Source organism: Zalophus californianus, chromosome 3 (genome assembly GCF_009762305.2).
Source record: "Zalophus californianus isolate mZalCal1 chromosome 3, mZalCal1.pri.v2, whole genome shotgun sequence".
Taxonomy (NCBI): domain Eukaryota; kingdom Metazoa; phylum Chordata; class Mammalia; order Carnivora; family Otariidae; genus Zalophus; species Zalophus californianus.
In genome coordinates, this window is record NC_045597.1 from 135799416 (window position 1) to 135823554 (window position 24139).

At 42.0% G+C, this 24139-nt stretch overlaps 1 protein-coding gene across 3 annotated transcripts in view; it reads left to right on the plus strand.

Annotated features, from left to right (window-relative positions):
• The window catches only part of ITGA6 (integrin subunit alpha 6), a 77238-nt gene that overhangs the window by 25763 nt on the left and 27336 nt on the right, over positions 1 to 24139 (plus strand). For 2 of the 3 annotated variants that reach the window (XM_027588353.2, XM_027588354.2), the window contains exons 2-9: positions 9642 to 9766; positions 11208 to 11287; positions 12744 to 12999; positions 14686 to 14817; positions 17840 to 18050; positions 18786 to 18979; positions 19130 to 19218; positions 19900 to 20018. In XM_027588353.2, coding sequence (XP_027444154.1) covers positions 9642 to 9766; positions 11208 to 11287; positions 12744 to 12999; positions 14686 to 14817; positions 17840 to 18050; positions 18786 to 18979; positions 19130 to 19218; positions 19900 to 20018 — 1206 coding nt within the window. The remainder of the gene's footprint in view (positions 1 to 9641; positions 9767 to 11207; positions 11288 to 12743; positions 13000 to 14685; positions 14818 to 17839; positions 18051 to 18785; positions 18980 to 19129; positions 19219 to 19899; positions 20019 to 24139) is intronic. The other variant, XM_027588355.2, reaches the window with a different exon arrangement.

The following is a 24139-nucleotide window of genomic DNA, read 5'->3' on the forward strand; positions in this document are numbered from 1 at the left end:
ATACATACATACATACATACATTTTGGCTGCAAAGGCTGACAGGAGGTATTAGTCTGATGACTGATTTTTCTAGTTGCAAAGGAGAGAGAAGCAGGCCCTTTCTCCCCTGAAGGAATCTGACACAGGCAGAGTTGCAGGGTTTAGGTAAAAGCACAAGCAAGCTTTAATGCCTCGTTGCTTCTCTTTGCCAGGTGGGGAAGAGAGGGAAGGACAAGACTCCTCAGCAGTCGGGGCAGGCTGCCTGGGGTGCTGATGGTGACCAGGGGTGGTGCAGGGGTATGGACACTCCCTGTTGACCACTGGTCCTTGGACAGCAGAAGCCCTGTCCTGCCTCTGGCTGGGGGGAGAAGTATCTCTCAGTGGACATCTGGAGAGTCAGCCTGGTTGGGGGAGAGGGGCTCTCCCAAGGCCAGTGGTGCCTTGGTGTCCTCAGGTAGCCTGGACATGGGGAGATGGACTGTAGGGCCTCCCAGGCCAAAACAACTCACCAGTGCTTGTGAAACCATTGCCAGATCCAACCACATAGTTAGAATTTCAGGCACAGTGTTTTAAAATTCAAGCTGTTGCATCAGTCAGGTTCCATTGCTAGCTTTATACCTAAGCCTGGGCTGACTGTATAATTTGTCTACCCAACTGGGACATTTGTGTCAGGGAACGGGAGTCCGGAACAACAGGTGTGAACCAGGACTCTCCTGGGAAAACCTGGGTGCGTGGTCAGCCGAGCTAAGTGCTGGAAGCTTTAACCACTCTGTGGATAGTCTAGTGACCAAAAAGGACTCCATACGACATGGCCTCTGTGTCGAAGGGATGGGCTTTCCAGGAGAGAAGGTGTGACCCAGGGGCCTTTCCTAAGATACCTGTCCACAGCCCAGGGGGGTCTTGAAGAGTTGTTTTCTGTACAACTTTGAATATAATGCAAGATCTATTTTTTCACCCCCAAATCATTTTACCTTATATATGAGCCCTTATAAAGTTGTTCTCCTGGGAGGGTTGACCTCTTGATTATTTTGAACAACAAATTTCTGTTTGTTATAAACACATTAGCCTAAAAGGACCTCCATCAGTTATAATTGTGGATGCGGATAGAGGTTAAATTGGTTTTAAAATATTTTAAATAAAATAAATTGCTTTTAAAAAGGAGGCAAAGATATTTAGCTCCCATTTAGTAATAATTCCTCAGGATTTGACACCATAATTGCAAGTCTTGGATGTGGTTATAAACTTTAAAATGTCCTGGGAATGCTCCTGAAAACTGGGTTAGACATGGTTTTCAGAAAGTAATGTCAAAGAAACAGATGGAATTTGAATAAAATCACTTCATGAAATACAAGTAAAACTACTTTTAAATGTTTAGTATGTTATTTAAATGTTTGTATAAATGATCAGATGTCAATTGGCTATTTCATCTATATTCATAAAAGCTTATAATACAAATTGACCAAAAAACCTGTTTTGGATTTTTTTTCCAAGCAAGGAGTCTTATTTGTAGGCATCCATAGTAGATGAGGGCTGGTAGTAACGATTAAGAGGTGTTATGGGAACAGTTGGGAGAAAGACCTCTTCAGACTGCAAGGAAACAGGGCAGGGATGAAGATCGGATTCTTTCAATCAGATGATTGGGCTTTGACTTAAGGTTGCAGATGGTGGACTAGGTGTACAGGTTTCCCTCCAGGCTCCTCAAGGCTCCATAATGGGTGAGATTAGGTTACTACAAGACAGGAGGCAGATGGCTCTGGCTTATGGCTGTAACAAGGGGAGGAGCCCCAGTCTGGAGCAGGTCATGCCGGGATTAGGGCCAAGGGGGGAGATGGTCTGCCCTGTGACCACCCTGGGAATCATCAGGTAAGGCAGGGACTGGGGTCTGAGGTATAGATCTGAAAGGAAAGTCTATCTGCAGGACCACAGATGCCAGATGACACCACCGTCCCCATGTCTATACAGAGTATAGGCTGCCTGCATTAACACTCTGGCCAACAACTAAACTAAACCAAACCCTGTAGCACTTCTTTTTTTGGGGGGGGGAGGGATGGGAATGTTGACAGGTTTTACAGAACTTAAATTGATTACAGCTCAAAAATAAAGAATTGAGGGGCGCCTGGGTGGCTCAGTCATTAAGCGTCTGCCTTCGGCTCAGGTCATGATCCCAGGGTCCTGGGATTGGGCTCCCTGTTCCGCAGGAAGCCTTCTTCTCCCTCTCCCACTCCCCCTGCTTGTGTTCCCTCTCTCGCTGTGTCTTTCTCTGTCAAATAAAATCTTTAAAAAAAAAAATTGATTCTTGTAGAATCAATATAATCAAATAACAGTTGTGTTATTAAAAAACCCTAAAATCTAGGTCTTCTAATGTGAATGTTGGCACCCCAAGAATTTAAGGCTTCCTCCTCTAGCATTTACTTGCGGAATGGTTTGTAGTCTGATGGCAGCTCCCTACCCACTCAGCCTAAAGTGAATCCGGCCATTGGCGGGCCCCACCCAGGGCTCCCTTTGGAATTCCTGCTCATGGTGAGACCAAGCCAAAAATGGACCACCACAGGAGAACCAAGGACTCTGAGGCATGTGGTGAGAGCTAGCAGCATAAAAGGGAATGGCTGAAGGAAACCCAAGAGAAACACTGGAAGAAACAGATAATCCAGGAACAGAACAAGAACTGGGGGGGGGGGGGGGACCTTCCAGGTAAAATGCTCAGAATGTTAACATGTTGATCCACAAATTAAGAACAGAGTGTGCTTTTATGTAAAAGGCACGACCGGAACCAAGAAAGGCTTTTGGAGATGACAGATAGAACTGCTGAAGTTTAAAATTTTCAGTAGAAATATTAGAAAATCAAGTTGGAAAAACCTCAGAACCACAGAGAGGGAAGGAGGCCAGGAGTCCCAATACCTGACCAGTTAAGGGGTTCCAGAAAGAGCACAGAAAATGGGACCATGAGTCCAGTGATTGAAAGAGGTCATGGAGGGCGCCTGGGTGGCTCAGTTGGTTAAGCGACTGCCTTTGGCTCAGGTCATGATCCTGGAGTCCCGGGATCGAGTCCCACATTGGGCTCCCTGCTCAGCAGAGAGTCTGCTTCTTCCTCTGACCCTCTTCCCTCTCGTGCTCTCTATCTCTCATTCTCTCTCTCTCAAATAAATAAAATCTTTAAAAAAAATAGGTCGTGGAGTCGGCACACAGTAAGTGAATAAAGGCTCCTGTGCAGGTACACGGTTGTGCCGTTCAGAATGCCTCGGGTAAATGAAGAGCCTGAAAGTCAAAGAAATGAAAACTGGACTTCCCTTAGAATTTTCACTGGCATCACTGGATACTAGAGTAAGAGCAATAGCATCTAAGTTCTGAAGAAAATGTTTTTCAACCTAGAGTCCTACACCCAAACTCTCAATGAAGGGTAAGAGCAGAATAATGACATTTTTGTATATGGAGGGACTAAGTTTACCTGTCATGTACTGTTCCTTAGGATGATTTTTAATAAGATAATTAGAATAAGAGGGAAACCTGTTTTCCAGAGCAGATCAGCCCAGCAGGGCAGTCCTAGGATGCCCCGGTACGACAGCCCTAGAACAGTCTGTGTAGTAACAGGAGGTCCGAGGCCTCTGAGGAGGAAACCCGAGCAAGGAAGCAATCCTGATTTAATACAAGGTATGACTGGGAGCTTAGAAATGATTGAGGCTAGGAAAAAAAGCAAACAGTGTAAGGAAAAAGGCAATGAGAAATGCCAAGAAAAGCAAAAGTCATGGTTCAAATGTGAAGTACACCAAGCAATTGATAGAGTGGAAGAAACGTCTGTTTGACCTTGATGCTGGGAGCAGTTTCCTTTGAGGCTAAGGGCTCTGATACTGGTCCAGATAGAGAAGTTCAATGTAGTTTGATTGAACACTGAATATTTACCTGGTTATGTAAAAGAACAGGTGTCTTGTGGTTATGCAAGACTAAATGGTAATCTAGTCTGATAATAGTATAAAAGTTTAGCTAATGGGTGGTAGGAGTTGCGGGGGGCAGTTGGGGAGAAAGGTTCTGGTTGCGGACGGCTGCATCTCCCCAATTAGGGAAGGGAGAGATGGTGTTGAAAGTTGAAGGGAAAATAGAAGGTTAAATGTATTGCATAAAACTTTAGGGGTAACAAATAGAAGAACTAAGGTAATATAGTTACTAAACATGGGAAGGAAAGTGAAGTAGCAAGTAGTGTAAGTCTGTCCCTTTTCATGTTGTGGGGTCCACAGTTATCGTCCAAAGCTGATAAATCAAGAAATAAAAGTAGAAGCAGAAGTAATGGGGTTGGGGCGCCTGGGTGGCTCAGTTGTTAAGTGTCTGCCTATGGCTCAGGTCATGATCCCATGGTCCTGGGATTGAGCCCTACATCAGGCTCCCTGCTCCGCGGGAAGCCTGCTTCTCCCTCTCCCACTCCCCCTGCTTGTGTTCCCTCTCTCACTGTGTCTCTCTCTGTCAAATAAATAAATAAAATCTTTAAAAAAAAATAATGGAGTTATGGAGAAGTAAATCCAGAATTTATTTTTTAAGAGGTTTTCCTAGAGAACGGGGCTTGGGATGAGTTTTGAATCTGCTGCTTTCCATCATAAGTTCTTTCCTACTTTTTGGTTTCTTGTCATTTATTTGTATATATTAAACAAAAATTAAAAATGGAGTTTGAATGTGGGTTAAATGTAGAGGTGACACAATGCCCTGGTGATGCCATCTTTTAATTTTTTAATACTTAATTTGGACAAACTAAGAAAACTGTATTTTATATTCAGCAATAATAGCGTCCTTGTTCTAATGAGGCAATATCTCATGTTTCCTGGGACAAAGTTGCATAGCTAGAGGCAGAATCTTTAATCCTTGAGGGAACGAATTATTGCCAAAAACAATGAAGCAAAGCTGCTATTGTCCTTAGAGTTTTAAAAGTGTTCCAGTGTTTAGATCTTTTGGTTGAAGTAGTTATACAAAAGTATACCAGCTCTGTTTGGGAGAGAACTTGAGGATATGAAATAGGAGTGTGGCTTTCTTGAAGTTTGAAATAACCTTGTGGTGAATAGCATGAGAGTAGGTCCTGAATATTTGTGCCAGGAATTCTGTTCTAGACTCCAAAGACCTGAAATTATATCCTACCCTCAGTGTTACGTCATGCTTGTGTCACTGTTAGCCTTTTATATTGTATTTTGCTATTTCAGATTTTATTTTTCATCTTTAAAGATGTGGTTTTGCAGGTTTTGTTTTTGTTTTTTAAGTTTTATTTAAGTATTCTCTACACCCAACGTGGGGCCTGAACTCATGACCCTGAGATCCAGAGTTCCACACTCTTCCTACTGAGCCAGCCAGGCGCCCGGAGTTTTGTGTTTTAAATGTGGCTTTCCAATATGTTGGAATCCCAGGGCAGTTTTTATGTCATTACAGCTTCAAAATCGTGGAGGTGTGATTGTTCACTAGCCCTGTGGAAAGCACTCTGGGAAGTAATTTTTCCTGTTCCTTTTGGTTAATACAATCTTGGATCAAACTTAGATCCTCACCCTTCCTGATAGGGGAATAGGCTTCTTAGACCCTGTTCTGTTAATTTCTGCCATTTCCCTCTGCAGGCCATAACTTCTTTCCCCTGGTCCGTGTCACTTTGAATGCACGTTGTTACTATAGTTTTGAATTCCTCCGTACATGCCGGGTGGGTCGGTAATGACAGCATTGCCGTCACTACTCCTTAGGAGGAAATGAACTGAGCAACCTAGCAGCTGCAGCCCAAGGCCCAGGCGTTGCTGCGGGGATCCTGGCAGTGCCCAGAGAATGTGTGCTGCTTACATGAGCCAGCATCAAAGGGCCAAGTGAAGACAGTTGGGATTGGCCCAGAAACTGGATTTTGGTGTGGCCTGCATACAGACTATCCCTTTTGGAGCTATACGAGTCTGCTAACTCAGGAGCCAGCTGTGTTTGAGTGGCTTAGCCCAGTGCCCATCCTACAGGACTTAGATGGGTTGTTGCATCAGGGACGGTGCCGTCATTTGACTGGACACAGCTCTCTTTGATCATCTGTTCCTGCCAGACATAGCCTCTGCTAATGGGCTGTGACCTTCTGATTCAGGCTGGGTTCAAGCTGAATTAAGAGTTTGCTTATTTCCTGACCCAGAGAAGACCGCTTTTACCTTAAGAATTAGGACACTTGCCAGTTGTTGAGTTTGGTTGGGGTTAGTTACTGTGTTCTCCCATCAAGGGGCTCCCTTAGGTTTTCTAGGATTCTGATTTTACCAACCTACTTGCACCTGCCCCCCAGTTATTGTTTTCCTGAATTTCCTATGAAGTGTGGTCCCAGGGAGCCAGGTGCAGGCAGAGCAGGGGCGGCCCTGGGTGACAGCTGTCTCTCCTTCCTCTGGCTGGCTGGGGCCTGAGGCCAGGGACCAGAGGGGGTCTGCCCAGGGCCGCAGAGCACCCTAGCCTCCCTCTATCCAAGGTAGGACAGATTCTGGAGTGGGCTCACTGTGCCAACCGTCCAGGGCCCTGGGAGGAAGGAATGTGCTGGAAACACGTGCAGGCAGAGTCTCTCCCCCCCCCCCCACGCCCCCGGCAGGCAGTGTGACTAGTAATGTTATTCTCCAGAGGCACATTTCTCTTATGCGCTGAGTTCTCTTTTCTTCTGTGTTTCCTGCCCCTCCCCACCCGCTCAAACCTTGCTGTTTCCATTCTTCTGTATGGTTGGCTTTCATCTGCAGTAGCTGCCGTGAGTAAAATGTGTGGGCTCCTTCTATAAGAGAGCATGGCATTTTTATTCTAAATAGCACCATAATAAATTTTGTTAGACATTAAAAAAAAAAAGTTTGGCATTTTTAGCACATGTGAAATTGTGCTGCCACAGCCTCTATAACCAGCTGGCAAACGAGTGAAATGCCTCCTCCTCCTCCTCCTCGCTCGCCTGCTAAAGGCTTGCCTTCGCCGCTCGGGGTAAGGAGAACCAGCAGAGGGCGGAGGTGCCAAGGAGGGAGAAATGCTACCACGCGGCCGGGGGAAGCGGCGGGCTTGCTCTGAAGGCCCGGCTGTCCACGTGAACAGAGCAATCTCCGCAGCTTTTGAAACAGGAAATCCGTCAGCGCCCATCCCCTGCGGGGCACAGCAGTCCGCCGCAGCCGGGGGCTCCCAGGGGCTGGGGGGGGGCGGCTCTGCGGGTGCGCGCCCCTGGCCCTTTACCCCGGAACCCCGGGCTCCGCAGACCAGGCTGGCTCACCCCTAGGCGCGTCTTGTGGCGTCACCGATTCCCACCCCTCCGTGTCGTCTGGCTCTTCCCCTGTCAGCCTCTGCACAACCGCACGCCCCTCACTTGCCGCCTCGGCGACCCCCTTCCTGGCAGGCAGGCTTTGGCGCCCTCCTCTGGAGCGCGCTCAGGATTCCGGGGGCGGGGGGCTCCCGCCGCCTCTGTCGCTCTCTGGTCTCAGACCCGCTTCCCGGTCTGGCTCCCTCAGGGCCAGAGTTCGGCGGGGAGCCGGGCAACCCTTACTCATTCTAGAAGGCTCTTGAAGGTTCGTGGAATGAATAAGTGAACGAGTGAGTCCAGTGAACAGGAAATAGCAAGCCCAGCACCTGCCTTAGGTAGCTTGCCAGGCTCCTCCGTTGTGGCTGAGGAGGCGAGCAAGTGGTCAGAGAAGACTCGGTAGTAACCTGGGAACTCCCGGGCTGCTCTTTATAGCCTTCCGGTTGGAGCCGGTTACCCTTACAGATAACGTCTTCCCAGTCTTCACCCCGCCTGATTCCAGGAACGCTTTCACTCTGCCTGCCCACAACCTTTCCATATTTTGCTTACAAATCTGTCAGTAAACAGAGCAGTTCTTGTTTCTGTGTTTCATTGTGTGGGTTTTGCCCTTTCAGCTAGGTTATAAATGCCCTAAAATCCAGGGTTTTATATCCTAGGAAGCATTTGAAAGGAATGGGAAAAATAGAGCTCCAAAGTAATTTTTTGTCCCTACACATATTTATGTATGTGTATACATGTATATAGAGCTGTGAGATCTTAGGGGCAGAGTGATTACCCTCCTTGCAAAGGCCTGTTTTCTTATCTGTAAAGTTAGAGGGCTAGATGCTCTCTGCTGTTTCCCATGCTCACATCCTGTGATTCAGTGCTGTTGAGCCCAGCACTTGGCTAATCCCGCCCAGGCCCTGGGTCAGAGTCCCCTCTCCAGATCAGCCAGGTAGTTGAGCTTGTTCACTTACGGTCGAGACCAGTTCACCTCTCAGCTGTTTGTCGGGGCTCCTGGGATCTGGGACAATATTGGTGGAATGTGTGTGTGGTGGTCCTGTGGAGACCCCTGTGGCCCTTGGCCTAGCCTCTACCCTCTGCCAAGAACTTCCAGGCCCCAAGGACACTTATTTTCTGTTTGGGGAGTTGTTTGTTCACATTTGTGCGTCCAGCTCTTTCCCCCAGCTCCAGCTTCGTTTCTCTCTGTCCAGTCAGGTGTGTTCCTTCTCTTTGTTTCTGTTCCTAGCTCTTCCGTGAGTCAGCCAGACCCAGAGATGGTGAGTAAAGAGCATTATCAAAAGGAACCCTGCAGAAAGACGGCATGTCTCTGAAGATCCCTCCTGGCTGTGAAACTGAGATTTTAAGGCTTTTGGTTTGGGTTTAGGGCCCCCTCTTGCCGCAGTTAGCAACACTGGGGCGGGAGGGGAGAAGGCATGGTATGACACCTAGTACATAGGTGGCGCTGCCCAGACCCTCTGTGCAGCGTCTGCGCCAGACTGATGGAGGATGATGGTGGGCGAGCCTGTCCGAGGCAAGAGTGCCCAAAGTAAGAGAGAAAGCATGCGAGCGGCTGGAGGGAAAGAGATTCAGGCCAGTCGTATCTTGGGCAAGGTTAGGTTCTAAATCAGTATTATTAAAAGATAAACTAACTGAGGCATATTAAAAAAAACTTTACGAGTTGGAGCAAAAATCGATTGGAATCTGGCAGCGGCAAATTGGAAGTGGTTAGGAGTGCTCTGCCAAGCGGAACCAGGGGAAAGACTCCTACAGAGAAAATAAAAAAGCAAAGAAAAATTATTTAATGAGCTGTAGCTTAAAGCCTGGTTGGCTGCTTGTGATTGGTTGTCCCTCAGGTTTGATTTTATAACCTTGAGGCCTTTACAGGCTTAGATATTTTTGCTTACATAACTGCCACGTCATTAGAGCCACATGGGCCTAACGGCTGCCTTGTTTAATTAATGAAACAGTATGTGAACTGAAGATTCAGGGTATAGTCACAATTACCTTTGAAAAATACCTCAGGGAGGCACAGTGTTAGAAGATGACATATCATCGCTTGTTAAGTTTAATGGGGCCATTTCCCCCCTCCAGTGTTTGTTGAGTTCCGTATGTCCTTGGCTTAGGTTTAGGGGTCATGTTCTATAAAGTGTGTCTTTTAAAACACCAGAATCCTACTCAGAGAGGTGCTGATACTATGAGAGATGGCATACTTTTCACGTTGTTTCAACAACCCCTTTTCGGGCTTGACTTGCCTAGCTGTGCGTGTGTGCGTGTGTTGCACGGGCCAGTCGCAGGACTCCACCTTTACTGTCCCCAGTGCCTAAGCCGGCGGGGCATCTGGGAACTCTTGACCACCAATAATCCTGACATCTGAACATCATGGTTCTAATTGAAACGTTAATTGTGTTTGTTAAATTCAACTCTCCAAATTTTCTGTTTTGGCAACAGGTTGCTCGTGGGGGCCCCTCGGGCGGTGGCCCTTCCCCTGCAGAGGGCCAACAGAACAGGCGGCTTGTACAGCTGTGACATCACCTCCCCGGGGCCTTGCACACGGATTGAATTTGATAACGACGGTGTGTTTTTCTGTCCTTGCTGTGTGTCCACTTGTCCAGCTCGCCTGTACACCACTTGCCTTTTCCATGAGGAGGGAAAGGGGGTCCAAGCCTTTTTTCTTGGAGAGAGGGCCCCTTTTAATTACATGTCTTGACTGTTTCTTGTTTGCCCTGAAAACATCTACTTTTTAAATGATGCTGGGATGCACACCGAATTGCAGCCCTTTCTAATCTCTCTTTCTAAAAGGATATGGTGTATTGATGTCGCCACCTAGTGATGCGCTGAGGTTCTACAGGAGGCTATTGAAAAACCGAATTCAGAGCAGCAAAGAAAATTGTGCATAGCTTGTACTTGGCTGCCAAAAGTTCTCGTTTGCTGTTAAAATATTTGGGAGAAAGACTGTTTTAAATATCAGATCTCTCTGAAGTGAGAGCTGACCATAATGGCTAATTTTGCCCTTCTGGCTCAGATAGAGGCTTGTTTTGTGAGGGGTCTATGCTGAGCCGAGCACTTAAGTGTGCTGAGAAGCTCTAAGGGAGCAGATTTGACATCCTTGGTCTAAGTAGATTTGCAAATTCATGTTGATGTTCTTCTCTTTTTCATCTTTTAGAAATAACATTTGTTTTTTTTTCCTTTACTGATTAGAAAATGATATATGTTAATTGTGGGAAAGTTACAAAAGACACCGACCTATATAAAGAAAAACCCAAAAACCCATGGGTAATCTAGACATAATCACTCTTTAACATTTTGGCATTTTGGCTTCTCTCTACTTAAACTTGTTTAGTTTTCACATTTTTGCAATGACTCAAGATTTAAAAAATCATGCCTGCCTTCTAATTGAGGAAGGCAAAAATTTGGATATAGAGTCATACAAGTAGGTTCAGATTGATACTGAAATGAACACATACATGATGGTGTTTGTGGTTTCTCTTTTTTCGGAGGGGGGGTAAAAACTATATTGCTTTCCTTCTTGGCATTGATAGATATAAAGTGAATCTGAGGCCTTATCTTCTCCAAGAAAGAAAAGAATAGTTCATACTGTTATATAACAAATTTAGGAGTATGTAAAGAAGTGCCGACTTCTTGTTAGTTTGGATGGTAGCTGGGATTTGGAGACTGGATGTTCACATCACTGCTTTAAGACGCATATGTTGGAAGGCTACCCCTGAGTCTTACAATTTTCAAATAGCTTTTTGTACTCAGGATCCTCGTTGTCGGAAAGAGTGTAGGGCCACCAGGTAAAGCTATATATTTTATGTAAAGAATTTTAAGAAGGTTCTTACCAATAACCACTTACCTGTTTTCTTAAAAGGAGAAATAATTTTTCTCGATTGAGTAACTTGGAATCTAGGCAGTTTAGAAACCAGCTTGTATTTGTGTTGATCTCTTGCTTCATTGCCTGCTTCAGTCACTTTGAAGTCCTAACTGTGTGTACGTATCCTGCACTGCTTTCCACAGCTGACCCTTCATCAGAAAGCAAGGAAGATCAGTGGATGGGGGTCACCGTGCAGAGCCAAGGTCCAGGGGGCAAAGTTGTGGTAAGTGTGGAGAAGCGTACCCATTCCACAATGTCTGAGTGCTTGTCATGCGTTGGCGCCAGGCTGACAGCAGCGAACAAGACAGGCGGAGCGCCTGCCCACACAGGGGACATTCCAGAAGACTCACTGCTTTACAGCAGGAATTGATGTCAAGAAGAAATCAAGGCATTATTTTTTCTGTGATTTCTAAAGATTTATTTATTTATTTGAGCGAGGGAGAGCAAGGCAGAGGCAGAAGGAGAGAGAATCTCAGGCAGATTCCACGCTGAGCATGGAGCCTGACGCAGGGCTCCGTCCTGTGATCCTGAGATCATGACCTGAGCTGAAACCAAGAGGTGGATAAGTAACTGACTGAGCCACCCAGGCACCCCTCTGTGATTTCTGATACACTTTGAAATAGTCATAAAACCTGCTTTTCTTTAGAACTTTCAGACTCAAGGAACTTATTAATAAACCTGAATATCCCTAAAACGCCAGATGGTCTTTAGAATGCAGAACAAAACTAGACGTGGTTTATGTCCCAGGAACTATGTATCTAAAAAATATGGGAATAGCCATGGAAAGTAAGAGCAGGTAATTTAAAACTCTGGTTGTTCTGAAAGTCTTCAAATACAAGCAGCAGTGAAGGAAAGGGGTTTGTTAGGTGGACTGTGGGACGTGGCCTCAGAAATGCCTTCCAGGCTGGATTAAGATGCTCTCCCTCTGTGTCTCTTTCAGAATCTAGTTGCTCTAACAAATTGATACAGGATTTTGAAAAAAATGAGAATTTTACTGAACCCTGAATTTTGATAATTAAGAGATCATCATTATAGGAAATCAACTTGGATATCATAAAGTCTTTCAGCCTGTGTTACATGGAGGGTAACCATGAATACCTTGTAAAATTATAGAGGTTATTTCATCTTTTCTGGCAGTGTAATTCTCTCTGCCTTTTAAAATAGCTAAGAGTACAAGTTAGGGCTTATAAGGAAATGGTGTGGGTAAAAGGGAAATGTTTTTGTTTTAGCTGTGTTTGCCTGATCCTATGAAAATATGTCCATGATTTCTCTCCCCTGGAACATAATTACAAATTTTCACAGACATACTGATGTGAAAGTTTATACGGCCAATAAAAGCCAATTAAATTAAAATGAGAGAAGATATTTCCCACTGCTTATGTGACAGGTAAATTTACAAATAAATTGCCTGTGGATTACAGATTGGCATTCAGTATTTGGACTGGAGCATTATCCTCCAGGTGAGAATAAGACAAGTCCTAGTTCCTTTATGCTAGATGATGCTCTCCTTAGTGCCACTTTGGGGAACAATTGCTGGTTTTGGATCCCGTCCCAGAATGAGGACATGTATAACATCCCATTTAGAATTAATCTCTCTTTATTACAAATTGATTAAATGGTCAACAATACACATAAGGTTTGTAGAAATGAATGGGCTACTCTATTCCATCTGTTTGCAGACATGTGCTCACCGATATGAAAAAAGGCAACATGTCAATACAAAGCAGGAATCCCGAGATATCTTTGGAAGGTGCTACGTCCTGAGTCAGAATCTGAGGATTGAGGATGACATGGATGGAGGAGACTGGAGTTTTTGCGATGGCCGATTGAGAGGCCATGAAAAATTTGGTTCTTGCCAGCAAGGAGTAGCAGCTACTTTTACTAAAGACTTTCATTACATTGTATTTGGAGCCCCAGGCACTTATAACTGGAAAGGTAGGACATGTATTTATAGCAATAGAGTTCAGAATGACTACATAGTTTCTCTTACACGCACCATGATTGTTTTAAGTTAAAACACAATGTGTTATAAGGCACTTGTATGTTATAGAAGTAAGGTAGGATATTACAATCTCTCAATTATATGATTTCACAAACAGTGGTGGAAATGTATATTTGAAGATGTTTTTTTCCTCTTCTACCAGCAATTTACATTAATACAAGTAGTTAACATTTTTTGCTAAGAGTATAATAATTAACATCTGTAGTTTTTTCTGTTTCGTATTTTCCTGTTTCTTGAGGCTGAAAGTGTTTTAAGTTTTAATGTTGGCAAACATTTCATTTAAGGTAGTAATCCTAAAACAATAATTGAGTGGTGTCATGTACAAGTAACAGTGTATTAATACAGACATTTTTTCCATTATATATTATCTTAAGAGGCTGTGTTTTGCTAATAAAGCAGAAAAGTTAGAAGGGTAGATGACAAATTAGGGAATTTTGAGATGATAATTGTAGACAATTTATGGGGAAGTTGTTTAGTGGTATTGTTTAATTATGATTGTGATGTAGGTAAAAGGCACTGGGAGGGAGGGAGTGGGGAGAAGGGCCCTCAGTTTGACTGGGCGAACCTGGTCAGCTCCTGTAATCAAGTTTAACTTCTCTGAAGAAATTAGGCAGGCATAGAAAACCACTATATTATAAAGGACAATTAGCTTAACTCTAATGCATAACGAAGAGAAATGCATAGGATTTAGACATCAGACTTTTTTTTGAGAAATCTGTTAAAATAAATGCTATGTTATAACATTTTCTCTAGTTAAGAAAAACTAGGAAAATTTTCCCTTTTGCATTCAAAAAATCTCCCAAGTTTGAATACCTATTAGTAGAAATAATCCTTGAGGAACACCTTCCTCTTTACGTCATCCATACTAACCTTTGGGAGGAATTTCCTTTGGCCTCCCCACCCCCAACATAACAGTATTTGTCAGGTTATATTGACCTAATCCAAATAACACACTGAATTTAGAAATAGTTTTATTATAGCAAGACTAGATGCCATATATAGTAAAATAACAAAAACACCCACCAGTTATGTATGTATGTATTTACAGGAAACATCTCTTATCTGCTTTATAAACCCTGATTCAAAATGTTAACCATTTTTAAAAAAGTCACATAGGGGGCTTACTATATGAAATCTTCTCTTTTTAATTGTTAATTGTGGAAGTTTTAGAAGATGAAATCTTGGTTCAAGTGATTTGAAGAAAGGATCAAAACATTTCACTTTTATTCTCTAGCAAAGTAGGTAAATTGATCTAGGATGACAGACAGTGTAAAATACGTCAGGCTCATATAATGTCTAAAGAGTTACTTTCTGTAGATTTAGTTAATGAAGTAAACATTTTGTTTTCCATCTGGTTTTGTGGCATTATAGAGAGAATTCCTAAAAATGCACAGGCCATCTTTTTTTATTACTGGAACAAATTTCTTTAAGAAAATTCACATAACATGATTTTTTAACTGTAATAACCTCAAAAGCCCTCTCTTTCCTTTGCCCTTCTTCCTCCAGACTCTTCTTCCTGTCCTTATGGTGCTAACACGAGGCATGTTTATTAGGAACCATCTCTTTTATTTTGTTCCATCTTTATGTTTTTTTGTTTTTTTGCCATTTCATTTCTTTAGGCATCGTTCGTGTAGAGCAAAAGAATAACACTTTTTTTGACATGAACATCTTTGAAGATGGGCCTTATGAAGTTGGTGGAGAGACTGACCATGACGAAAGTCTGGTTCCTGTTCCCGCTAACAGTTACTTAGGTAGGAAAGAGCGCAGCAGGCATGCCTGCCTTTCCGGATGCCTCAGTGCGACCCTGTCCTCCCAGGACCCACCCTGGACCTCGAGGATGAGAATAGGCCAGGTGGAGCCAGGGGCCTGTGGCTGCATTGATGGGAATTGGATTTAAGCTTTGGTGATCCTGAGGTAACCTGGCTGATGCTTGGCACCCTTCCCTTCTGACCTGGGCTCCATCAGGGCGGGAGAAAACTTACTGTCTCCTAAAATTGTCCCGAGGGAAGTCTGTGTCTTGAGCCTGCGTTGGCCTCTGTAACCCAAAACAGGTGTTGGTGCAGCCGGGGGAGGGGAAATGCATGGATGTCAGCAATAAGCTGAGCTGTCTCCTCTCTCCCTCCAGTGCCTCTTTCTAGAGATACTCTTAAGAGCCACATTCATGAAGTTACTCTGAAGTGGCAGGTCAAGACCTCCAGGTCCTTCCTTCATGACTGCTCTTCTGCAAGGGTCGGCTCTGCTTCTGGTCTGGGGCCCCCCTGTCACAGGGCCCCTGGCCGGTGGCGTGGTGGCTTTCCAGCAGAAGCTGAGCAGGACTGCTAGAGCAGCTTGGAGGACCCCCAGATTGTGTCTAAGTGCCAATTCCCTAACTCCTAAGGCTCGTTTGCATTACTAATGGGTGTCCTAAATGATTCATGTGCATTATGGTAATTACACAAAGGCTTTTAAAAGCTTTAATTCTTGGTATGAGTTGACATAAAGAATAATTACTATGCATTTCTTGGAAAAGAAATGTAAAAAAATCTCCTAAACCTAAATAGTAACCTATTTTTTTTTAAAGTACCCCTGTGCTAGAGATGTTACTGGAACAATGGAAGGTAAAAGTAAAAACTTAAGAATAATTCTAAATGACGTGTTAGTAAGCATATTCTTAAAATGTTCTAATTATATAGATATGCATGAATGGTACTGTTAATTAAAAAAAGAAAAAAAGACACAACTTTTCAGACACTCCCTCCTCCCTCCAAATTAAAAATCTGGTATGAAGGCTTGGAAGAGGGCAGAGAAAAGTTAAACTTGTTAAGTGCCAACCATGTGCTGTATTTACTGCTAGTCATGTCTTACCTGACCTTCCCAACAATATTATAAAATCAGTATGATTATCCCTCTTTTGCTAATGAAAAAAAATATGACCTGGGGAGATTAATTTCTTAGGCCAAGGTCACACAGTTGCTCATCCCTCAGCCAAGGAAAGAAAGGCTTGTGAAAATGAGGCAGGGTAGGAAACAGCTGGGTGTGTGAGTGCTGGGCCAGTGGCTTTGCAGGACAGGGATGGGATGCAGACGCCAGCCGTTCGCAGTCTCAGTATGGCTTTTCAGGGTAAATACCATCCACACACCAGCATTTTATTTGAACATATTTTAACAGGCAGCCTCTCATCAAATATGTTATTTAGGGATTATTTATGATAAGTAATTGTAAATTGAAATTTCATATGAATGGTCAAGAACCCCAACACTTTGGTCTCTAAGATAGATGCCTGTGGATTTTAGAAACATAGCTGCTCTTGGAGCATTTGAAAAGATTCAGCATTTTTTATTAAACACATTTGCTCCTTTTAAGAATAGATTGCCTCAAAAGCAGACCTTGTATTGTTACGTTTTTGTTGTCCATGCTGTCTGTGGATCTGTCGTTTCAAAACATCAGTGGGCTTGAGGAAGAAAATGATCTGCTTGAGGTTTCGGAAGCTGGCGAGGAGGCTGGCTTGCCAGATGCGGTGGTGGCCTCCTGGTGCCTCTTACGAAGCATAATTGCCTTCTCTTCGATCTCTTCTGTTCCACGCATGTGTCCAGGCCTGCTGTTTTTGACCAGCGTTTCCTACACAGATCCTGATCAGTTTGTTTATAAAACACAGCCTCCCAGGGAGCAGCCCGGCACATCCCCTGATGTGATGATGAATAGCTACCTAGGTTTGTGACCTCTGAGATGACAAATCAATTGTCTTGGTCATGGTCATTAAAAAAAAATTTTTTTTTTGGATCCATACAGAGCATAAATCTTTTTTCTTTTCTATTTCATTTCAAGTGAAGCACACATGAAAAGCATGCCATGGTTAAGGCTCTGCTGCCAGAAGGTTTTCAGAGCTGGATTTAGTTACATCACCTGTTCTAAACTTGGAGCTCATCATATTTTGCAACTCACTTTCACAGTTTGAGAACTGCAACAGTAGTGGTGAAGCTTTTTATAACTCAGAATAAAAAGGGTGAGCTTACCCTATTCTGCATCTGCCTCACCTTTCTAGAGCAAGATGTGCTTAATTTGAGTGGTTTTGACGTAGGCGTTTATGTTCACTTGCTGCCAGATCTCAGTCTGTTATCTGATACCCCACCTGATGCTTTATAATTAGATGTCTAACATTTTCTGCCCTCTGAACAAGTATGTAATTGTCATCAGTGACAACTTGCTCACCTCTATTGTTTATACTAGGTTCTCAAATACTCTGTCTCACCAGTCATGGTCTTGTTTGCATGTTTGTGTCTGAGAATTAAGTTGGTCCCCAATACTGATGCTGTCTGTGATATAGGAATGATGTTAGCGTTTGTATTACCAAGGAGACTGATGAATGTGGAAGTTACTAATCATTACGTTATAGCAGAACTCTATAACATGCACTCAGGTATGTCGTGTCTGGTTGTATCTCTGTGTGTAGTTTCCCGTGATAACGTAGGATCTAGCTTGAACTCCTTTTCCCTACAGTTCCTGTATTAAAATGGAGTACGAACAGCTTCTTGAGATGCATGATTCAGGTTAGACATATGCTAAGTAGCATAGGTGCTTTCCTTCAAAAGTCTTCATATATTTCCATAGAAAGCCATGACCTAGCCTACTGCCTTGTACTTGGGTCAAACTCTTTCATGCTGTAAATACGATAGCTGCTAGAGAGGCCCCGAAGGAGAGGGGTGGGAAGCCAGAGACGCAAAGGTAGTGATGGAGTTACCATGTTAGATACTCCTGAAATACAAGGTGATGTGAACCGTTATTTTGTTTTTCTAGGCTTTTCTTTGGACTCAGGAAAAGGTATTGTTTCTAAAGATGAGATCACTTTCGTGTCTGGTGCTCCAAGAGCCAATCACAGTGGAGCTGTGGTTTTGCTAAAAAGGGACACGAAGTCTGCACATCTTCTCCCTGAGTACATCTTTGATGGGGAAGGTCTGGCTTCTTCATTCGGTTATGACGTGGCAGTGGCGGACCTTAACAATGATGGGTAAGAGCATCTTCGGTTACTTTATATCTGCCAAGAAATCGTTGGTTCTTGGGCATTTTTCAGTCTTGAGATGAGCCATCCTTTCAGGTTAGTTGACTCAAAGAATATTTTTGCTGCCAGATTTTTACCGTCCTGCCACATCTTTATCCCTTGTATTTTGGCAGCGGACATTCATAACCCTCCCCAGGTAATTTACATTTTCAATTTTTACTCATGGTTTGGGATCGTGGGTCTGTGAGAATTAACATATGGAAAAACATTAACTTGAAAAATGACATCTATGTGGTTCTTCTGTGGCTTCTTAAGGGGCTGTTGGAGCATCCAGAATGTCCTTTTAAAAATAGGGATCGGTGACAAAGTAATCGTTATGTCTGGTGGTACCAGTTTGGGTGGTGGGTGGCGGGGAGCAGAGTCTGTGCGCTCTCGCTCTCACTTGGGGACTGTCTTCAGGTTCCTACTGTTGGTATCTTCCTCTGGGCATTTATCGTAGGCTACTGTGTAAAATGTTTTACCTAAACATAGCATAAACACTTACGTGCCTAAACATTACATTATCTGAACATCACATAAACACACCTACGAAAATGTTCTAATGGATGAGAAATCAATTCCAGATTTGAGTTCCTTTCTGCATCCTGTTTCTGTGTCCTTAGTACCTGGGCTGATGGCATTCTCTGTGAGCTTGCTGGTATTTTAGCTGATGTGGCTCAGTTTTATCCCTCATTGTGTTTTTAGGTGGCAAGATATAATTATTGGAGCCCCACAGTATTTTGATAGAGATGGAGAAGTTGGAGGTGCCGTGTATGTTTACATTAACCAGCAAGGCAGGTGGAATAAAGTCAAGCCAATTCGTCTTAATGGAACCAAAGATTCTATGTTTGGCATTGCAGTAAAAAATATTGGCGATATTAATCAAGATGGCTACCCAGGTAGGTAATAGATTGTGAAATAGTTATGATGCTCATTGGCAGATTATTTGATTGTCTAAAATAATGAATGCTTATGGCATCTTATTATGAAACGTAGTATTGGAACATTTTAAAAATGCAGTGTTTGTTGAAATGTGATGTTGTCAACAGATATTGCAGTTGGAGCTCCCTATGATGATATGGGAAAGGTTTTTATCTATCACGGATCCCCGAATGGAATAAATACCAAGCCAACACAGGTAACCAAACAGCTTGGGTTTCTACAGTAAGGGTCTCCGCTTTTTGCCTTGTAATAGAATATTTGGGTTTATGTGCATTTTCATGCTACTCATGCTTTATTTACAAATCTATAATAGATTTGTGGGTTTTTTAAGAAGTACTATTAGAAGATAGCTTGAAAATAGATTTAAAATAAGCACATCATTGCGTTTATTTGTAAAATTTCTTAGATAAATTAGGAATCAAAGTAATCCAAAGGAAAAGACAGTTTTACCCAGATGGCAAAAATAGATGGAAATGTGAGATCTTTCCTTTAGTAGCATAATAACTGGAGGCAAAATGGGGCAAATGAAATAGATGATTATGATTACATGGAGAATCGAGACACCAAAAATTAAAAATTGCTTTTGAGAAAAATAAGACATTTGGAGGGCAGGTAGAGAGGTTTGGTATATAGTAAAGAAGCTCATCAAAAATTGGCCCTTGTATCCTTTGAGATAGAATGTAAATCAGATAACTTCTATGAAATAAAATATATGAAGTGTTGGAGCACATGTGTACTTATAATTTATTTATAATTTAGTATAATTTGTAAGTAAACTCTTGAGCTTCAGTTTATGAGGAAGTATGGGGCTTTTTCAAGGCATCGAGAAGCTCATTTTGGTGGCCCATTGTTCATTCTGATGCCCTGTTCATTTCAGATTCTTGAGGGTAAATCCCCTTATTTTGGATATTCAATTGCTGGAAATATGGACCTTGATAGAAATTCCTACCCTGATGTTGCTGTTGGTTCCCTCTCAGACTCAGTAGCTGTGTTCAGGTGTGTGATCTCTGACTTCAGTTAAGTATGTTCAGTATTCAGGTTCCATTCAGATTTTGATCTTTTTAATTGAAAATCATAATACCTATATTTCAAAGTCAAAGGTTTATATGGATTTTGAAGATTTTTTTTTAAGAGCGGTATAACAATGGGATAAAAACCTATTTTGTAATGCCTTTCTAATTTTGAATTGAGAAGAAATCAGAGCTGGTGAAAATTTTTACTTCATAAAGCCTTATGTTTTGATAAAAGAGGAAACACAAAATTTGACAGTACAGAGAATATAAGGAAGGAAATATAAGGAAGAATCCCCTGACTTTCCCTATCCATTAGCTCCAGAATTTTGGTCTATATCCTTTTAGTTTTTCATGTTCTGTGAACGCACATGTGTATTTAACAAAACTGAGCTCACAACGTACATATTGTTTTATGATCTGCTTTTGTCTGTTTGTAATGCCTGGTGGCCTTTCCTCACCTGTCCTCGAGCACTTTTCTGAGATGAAGTTAATGGCTGCCTGTAAGGTGCCATATGGCTGGGTCTAGTTTATTTAACCATCGCCACACCGTCCTTGGATATTTATGTTCCTTTCCAGGTTTGTTCGTTTTGTTTTTTTTCATGATAGACAGGCTGGGAGACATCCTTACTTTTGTTCATGTCCTGAATTATTTCCTCATGATAAATTCCTACAAGTGAATTTGCTGAGTGGAAGGGCATATGTGTTTTCAGACTTTAGATTCAGAGTCACCAAAATGACCTCCAGAAAGGCTTCCTCGGTTTGCCCATCAGCTTTGCGTGAGTCCCCTTGTTCCTAGCAAATTTCATCACTGCCAGGAATCACCAGTTAACATCATTTATTTCATTTTTAATTTTAAAAATAGCACATTCTTGTAAAAAAGTTTTGATACATAATTGTGGAGAATGCAAGTTCCCCAGCATTCCCAAATTCCACAGAACAACTTTGGATAGTTTCGGGTATCTTTCTGCTTCGAGGGCATCATCAAAGGGCCATTCTCAACTGCTGTCCTCTAACCTGGTTCCTAAAAATCTAATCTCTCTTGGTTATCTCTCCTTGTCAGTATAGACACATCCATCTTACTTTTTCTAACAAGATATTCCGTTATATGCTTTTAATCTTCAGTTGATAGAATTTTTAGTCTCTGACCTTTAGCTAATGTAAATAATGTGCTACAGAATATTATACATCTCTATGTGGTTGTTTTTTTTCTTAAGAAAAATTCCTAGAAATAGAATGCCTGGGATACAGGTATCTACAAAGAGGTCATGACAGTTTATGCTCATGGCAGCAAGCTGTGAGAAAGCCCATTTCCTCACATCCTGAACAGCATCGAACATGATGAATCTATTCCATTTTTGCCCCTGTGCTCTGTGACCCCATCTTTTGGCTGAATTTGCATTTCTTGGATTGTTAGAATTAACCGTTTGGGTTTTTCTTTTTTTCTTTCTTTCTTTTTTTTTTTTAACCTATTTGACTTCAGTTTTTTTTATGTGAAGAGAGACTATTTTAATATACCTTTTGTAATTCAAGACAGATCAAAAGGACAAAAATAGCAAGAATAAACAGACCTAAAAATATAAACAATAGAGAATGTAAGTACATATCAAACTGTAAACCGTCATAATAAAAATTATATTTCCTTTCAAATGTACCTGAAATATTGCAAATATTTTTAGAAACCCAATCTCAATAAATTTAAATGGATAGTTACAATACAAACAGTATACATATATAGTTACTCATAGGCAATGGGAGTGAATAAATTGGACAAGACAGATATCAGCTAGACTTCTCTGGTTAGACATTGTTTTATAGGTTGATTTTTTTTATCAGGTGAATATTTTACATAATTATAAAATGAATTTGTTTTCATCTTAAAGACTATCTTTAAAGATATTTTATTTTTGTGAAGATTTTGAGAAAGCAAGAGCGAGAGAAAGCACAAGCATGGGGGAGGGGCAAAGTGAGAGGGAGAAGCAGGCTTCCCACTGATCAGGGAGCCCGATGCGGGGCTTGATCCCAGGACCCTGGGACCATGACCTTAGCCGAAGGCAGACACTTAACCGACTGAGCCACCCAGGCACCCCTCTTTAAAGATATTTTAAATGGTTGTTAATGTACAGTGAAACCCTAAAGGTGAAAAAAAAAAAACCCACCATTGCCCTGTAGACTTCCAGAAGAGTGTCAGGTAGAGATGTAGCCTCAGCATCTAAAATATAATCCTAAGCCAAACCCCTGAGTCTTGTAAGAAACTGACGCCAGGAGGACACTTCTGAAGAGAATAATATAAAAAAAAATACAATACAGTATATATATATATATATATATATATATATATATATATATATATATATATAGAATGTAGTGTAGGATATCATAGAAAAAGTTTTCTGGTTAGATGGCAAGATCTATGAAAGCCATTTCATGGGAAAATTAAGAACCACCACAGAAGTTACAGGTGACAAGAGTAGGGGACGTGAAAAGTGGAGAAGGGTGTATCTGAGATGTTAGGAGAAAGGAAGTTAAAAAAAAAGTTAAATAAATGAACTGTGTGTATGTGATTGAGAAAAGAGAGACCTTGGGAAAACATGGATAGATCAGTAGTGGTTTGTGTTGGTGGTGATACGTATCTGTCCTAGGAACCCAGTGACCTTCTGAGCTGTCACACTGAAGACGCTGTGTGTGGTACTGTGTGCCTTCTGAGGTTAAAGCGTTCAGCCTGTGTTCTGTCTGGTGGTTCTCAAACACTGCCTTCATATGCCTGTTTCTCTTTGTTCATATAGGTATTAATCTTAAAATATTCAATGTTTATTTGTTAAGATTTATTTATTTGGGGGAGAGCGCACACACAAGCACAAGCAGTAGGGGCAGAGGGACAGGGAGAGACTCTCAAGTAGACTCTGCGCTGAACGTGGAGCCCATCACAGGGCTTGATTCCACGACCCTGAGGTCACGACCTGAACCAAAACCAAGAGTTGGGTGCTTAACGGATTGCACCACCCAGGCACCCCTTAAAATATTCAATGTTTTTAAAAGGTGAAAGAATATAGAACATTCATCAAAGTGCAGTTTGCACTTCTAATTGAGGTATAGCCCTCAGTTATCAAGAAGACTTGACTTCCTGTACCAAAATTTGATTACCATGTTTTCTCAGCACATAACCTGTTTTTAGTGAGTTAAATGTTTGCTTCTAAATATAGCTGGTATATATTAAAATATTATTTTCCTGTCCCAATAAGTACGTTGAGTATAAACCCTGTGAACTTGTTCCTTCTTTCCTCAGAGACAGCACAAAAGTAAATTTTAAAATCCTTTCATTAAAAAAAGGAGAACCCAATTCCCTCATTTTATAAATGAGGAAAGGGAGGCCCAGGACTGCTTAAGCTTTGAAGGCTGGATCCTGGGAGCACAGGATCCCAACGTCCAGGCATTTTTCCCACTAAATCATATTAGTACTTCAAGGTAGTTCATAAATACATGCCAATCAAACAAGAGGTAGCTGAACCAGTAAGATTTGCTTTATGTGTTAAGGCACATTTTTCCTGATTCATAAGGTACTGTGCACTCAAAATTGTATTTGTTGTTATGTTTTAAAAAGCAGAAATAAGTGGTGCCTGGCTTGCTCGGTTGGAAGAGCATGTGACTCTTGATCTCAGGGTTTTGAGTTTGAGTCCTGGGATGGGTTGTAGAGATTACTAAAAAAACAAACTTAAAAGGATTTTAAATAAAAATGTTTTAGGCAGAAGTGTGTGTTATTTCCTTCTGATATCTATGTCACATTAAGGCCTTAATACTATGATATATAAAACATTCTTGCATCTCTAGCAATTGGTTTTAAGATATTTGTGTGGATTTTTGCCTCTTAAATATGCTCTCAAAATTTTAATTAGGAATGTATCTGGTTACTATCTTAGAAACTAGCAGCTGTCTAAAATAACAATAGAAAGGTAAACAATTGAGATAGAAGGAAATGTAGAAACAGGAATGTGGGCAGCATTTGTCCTTCTACAGGCTCACACCTTGCCCATGAACGTACCCGTGTCTTCTCTAGCCTCTCGACTTATTCCAGAAGTTCCAGCTCGCTATCTGGGATTTCAAATGCAT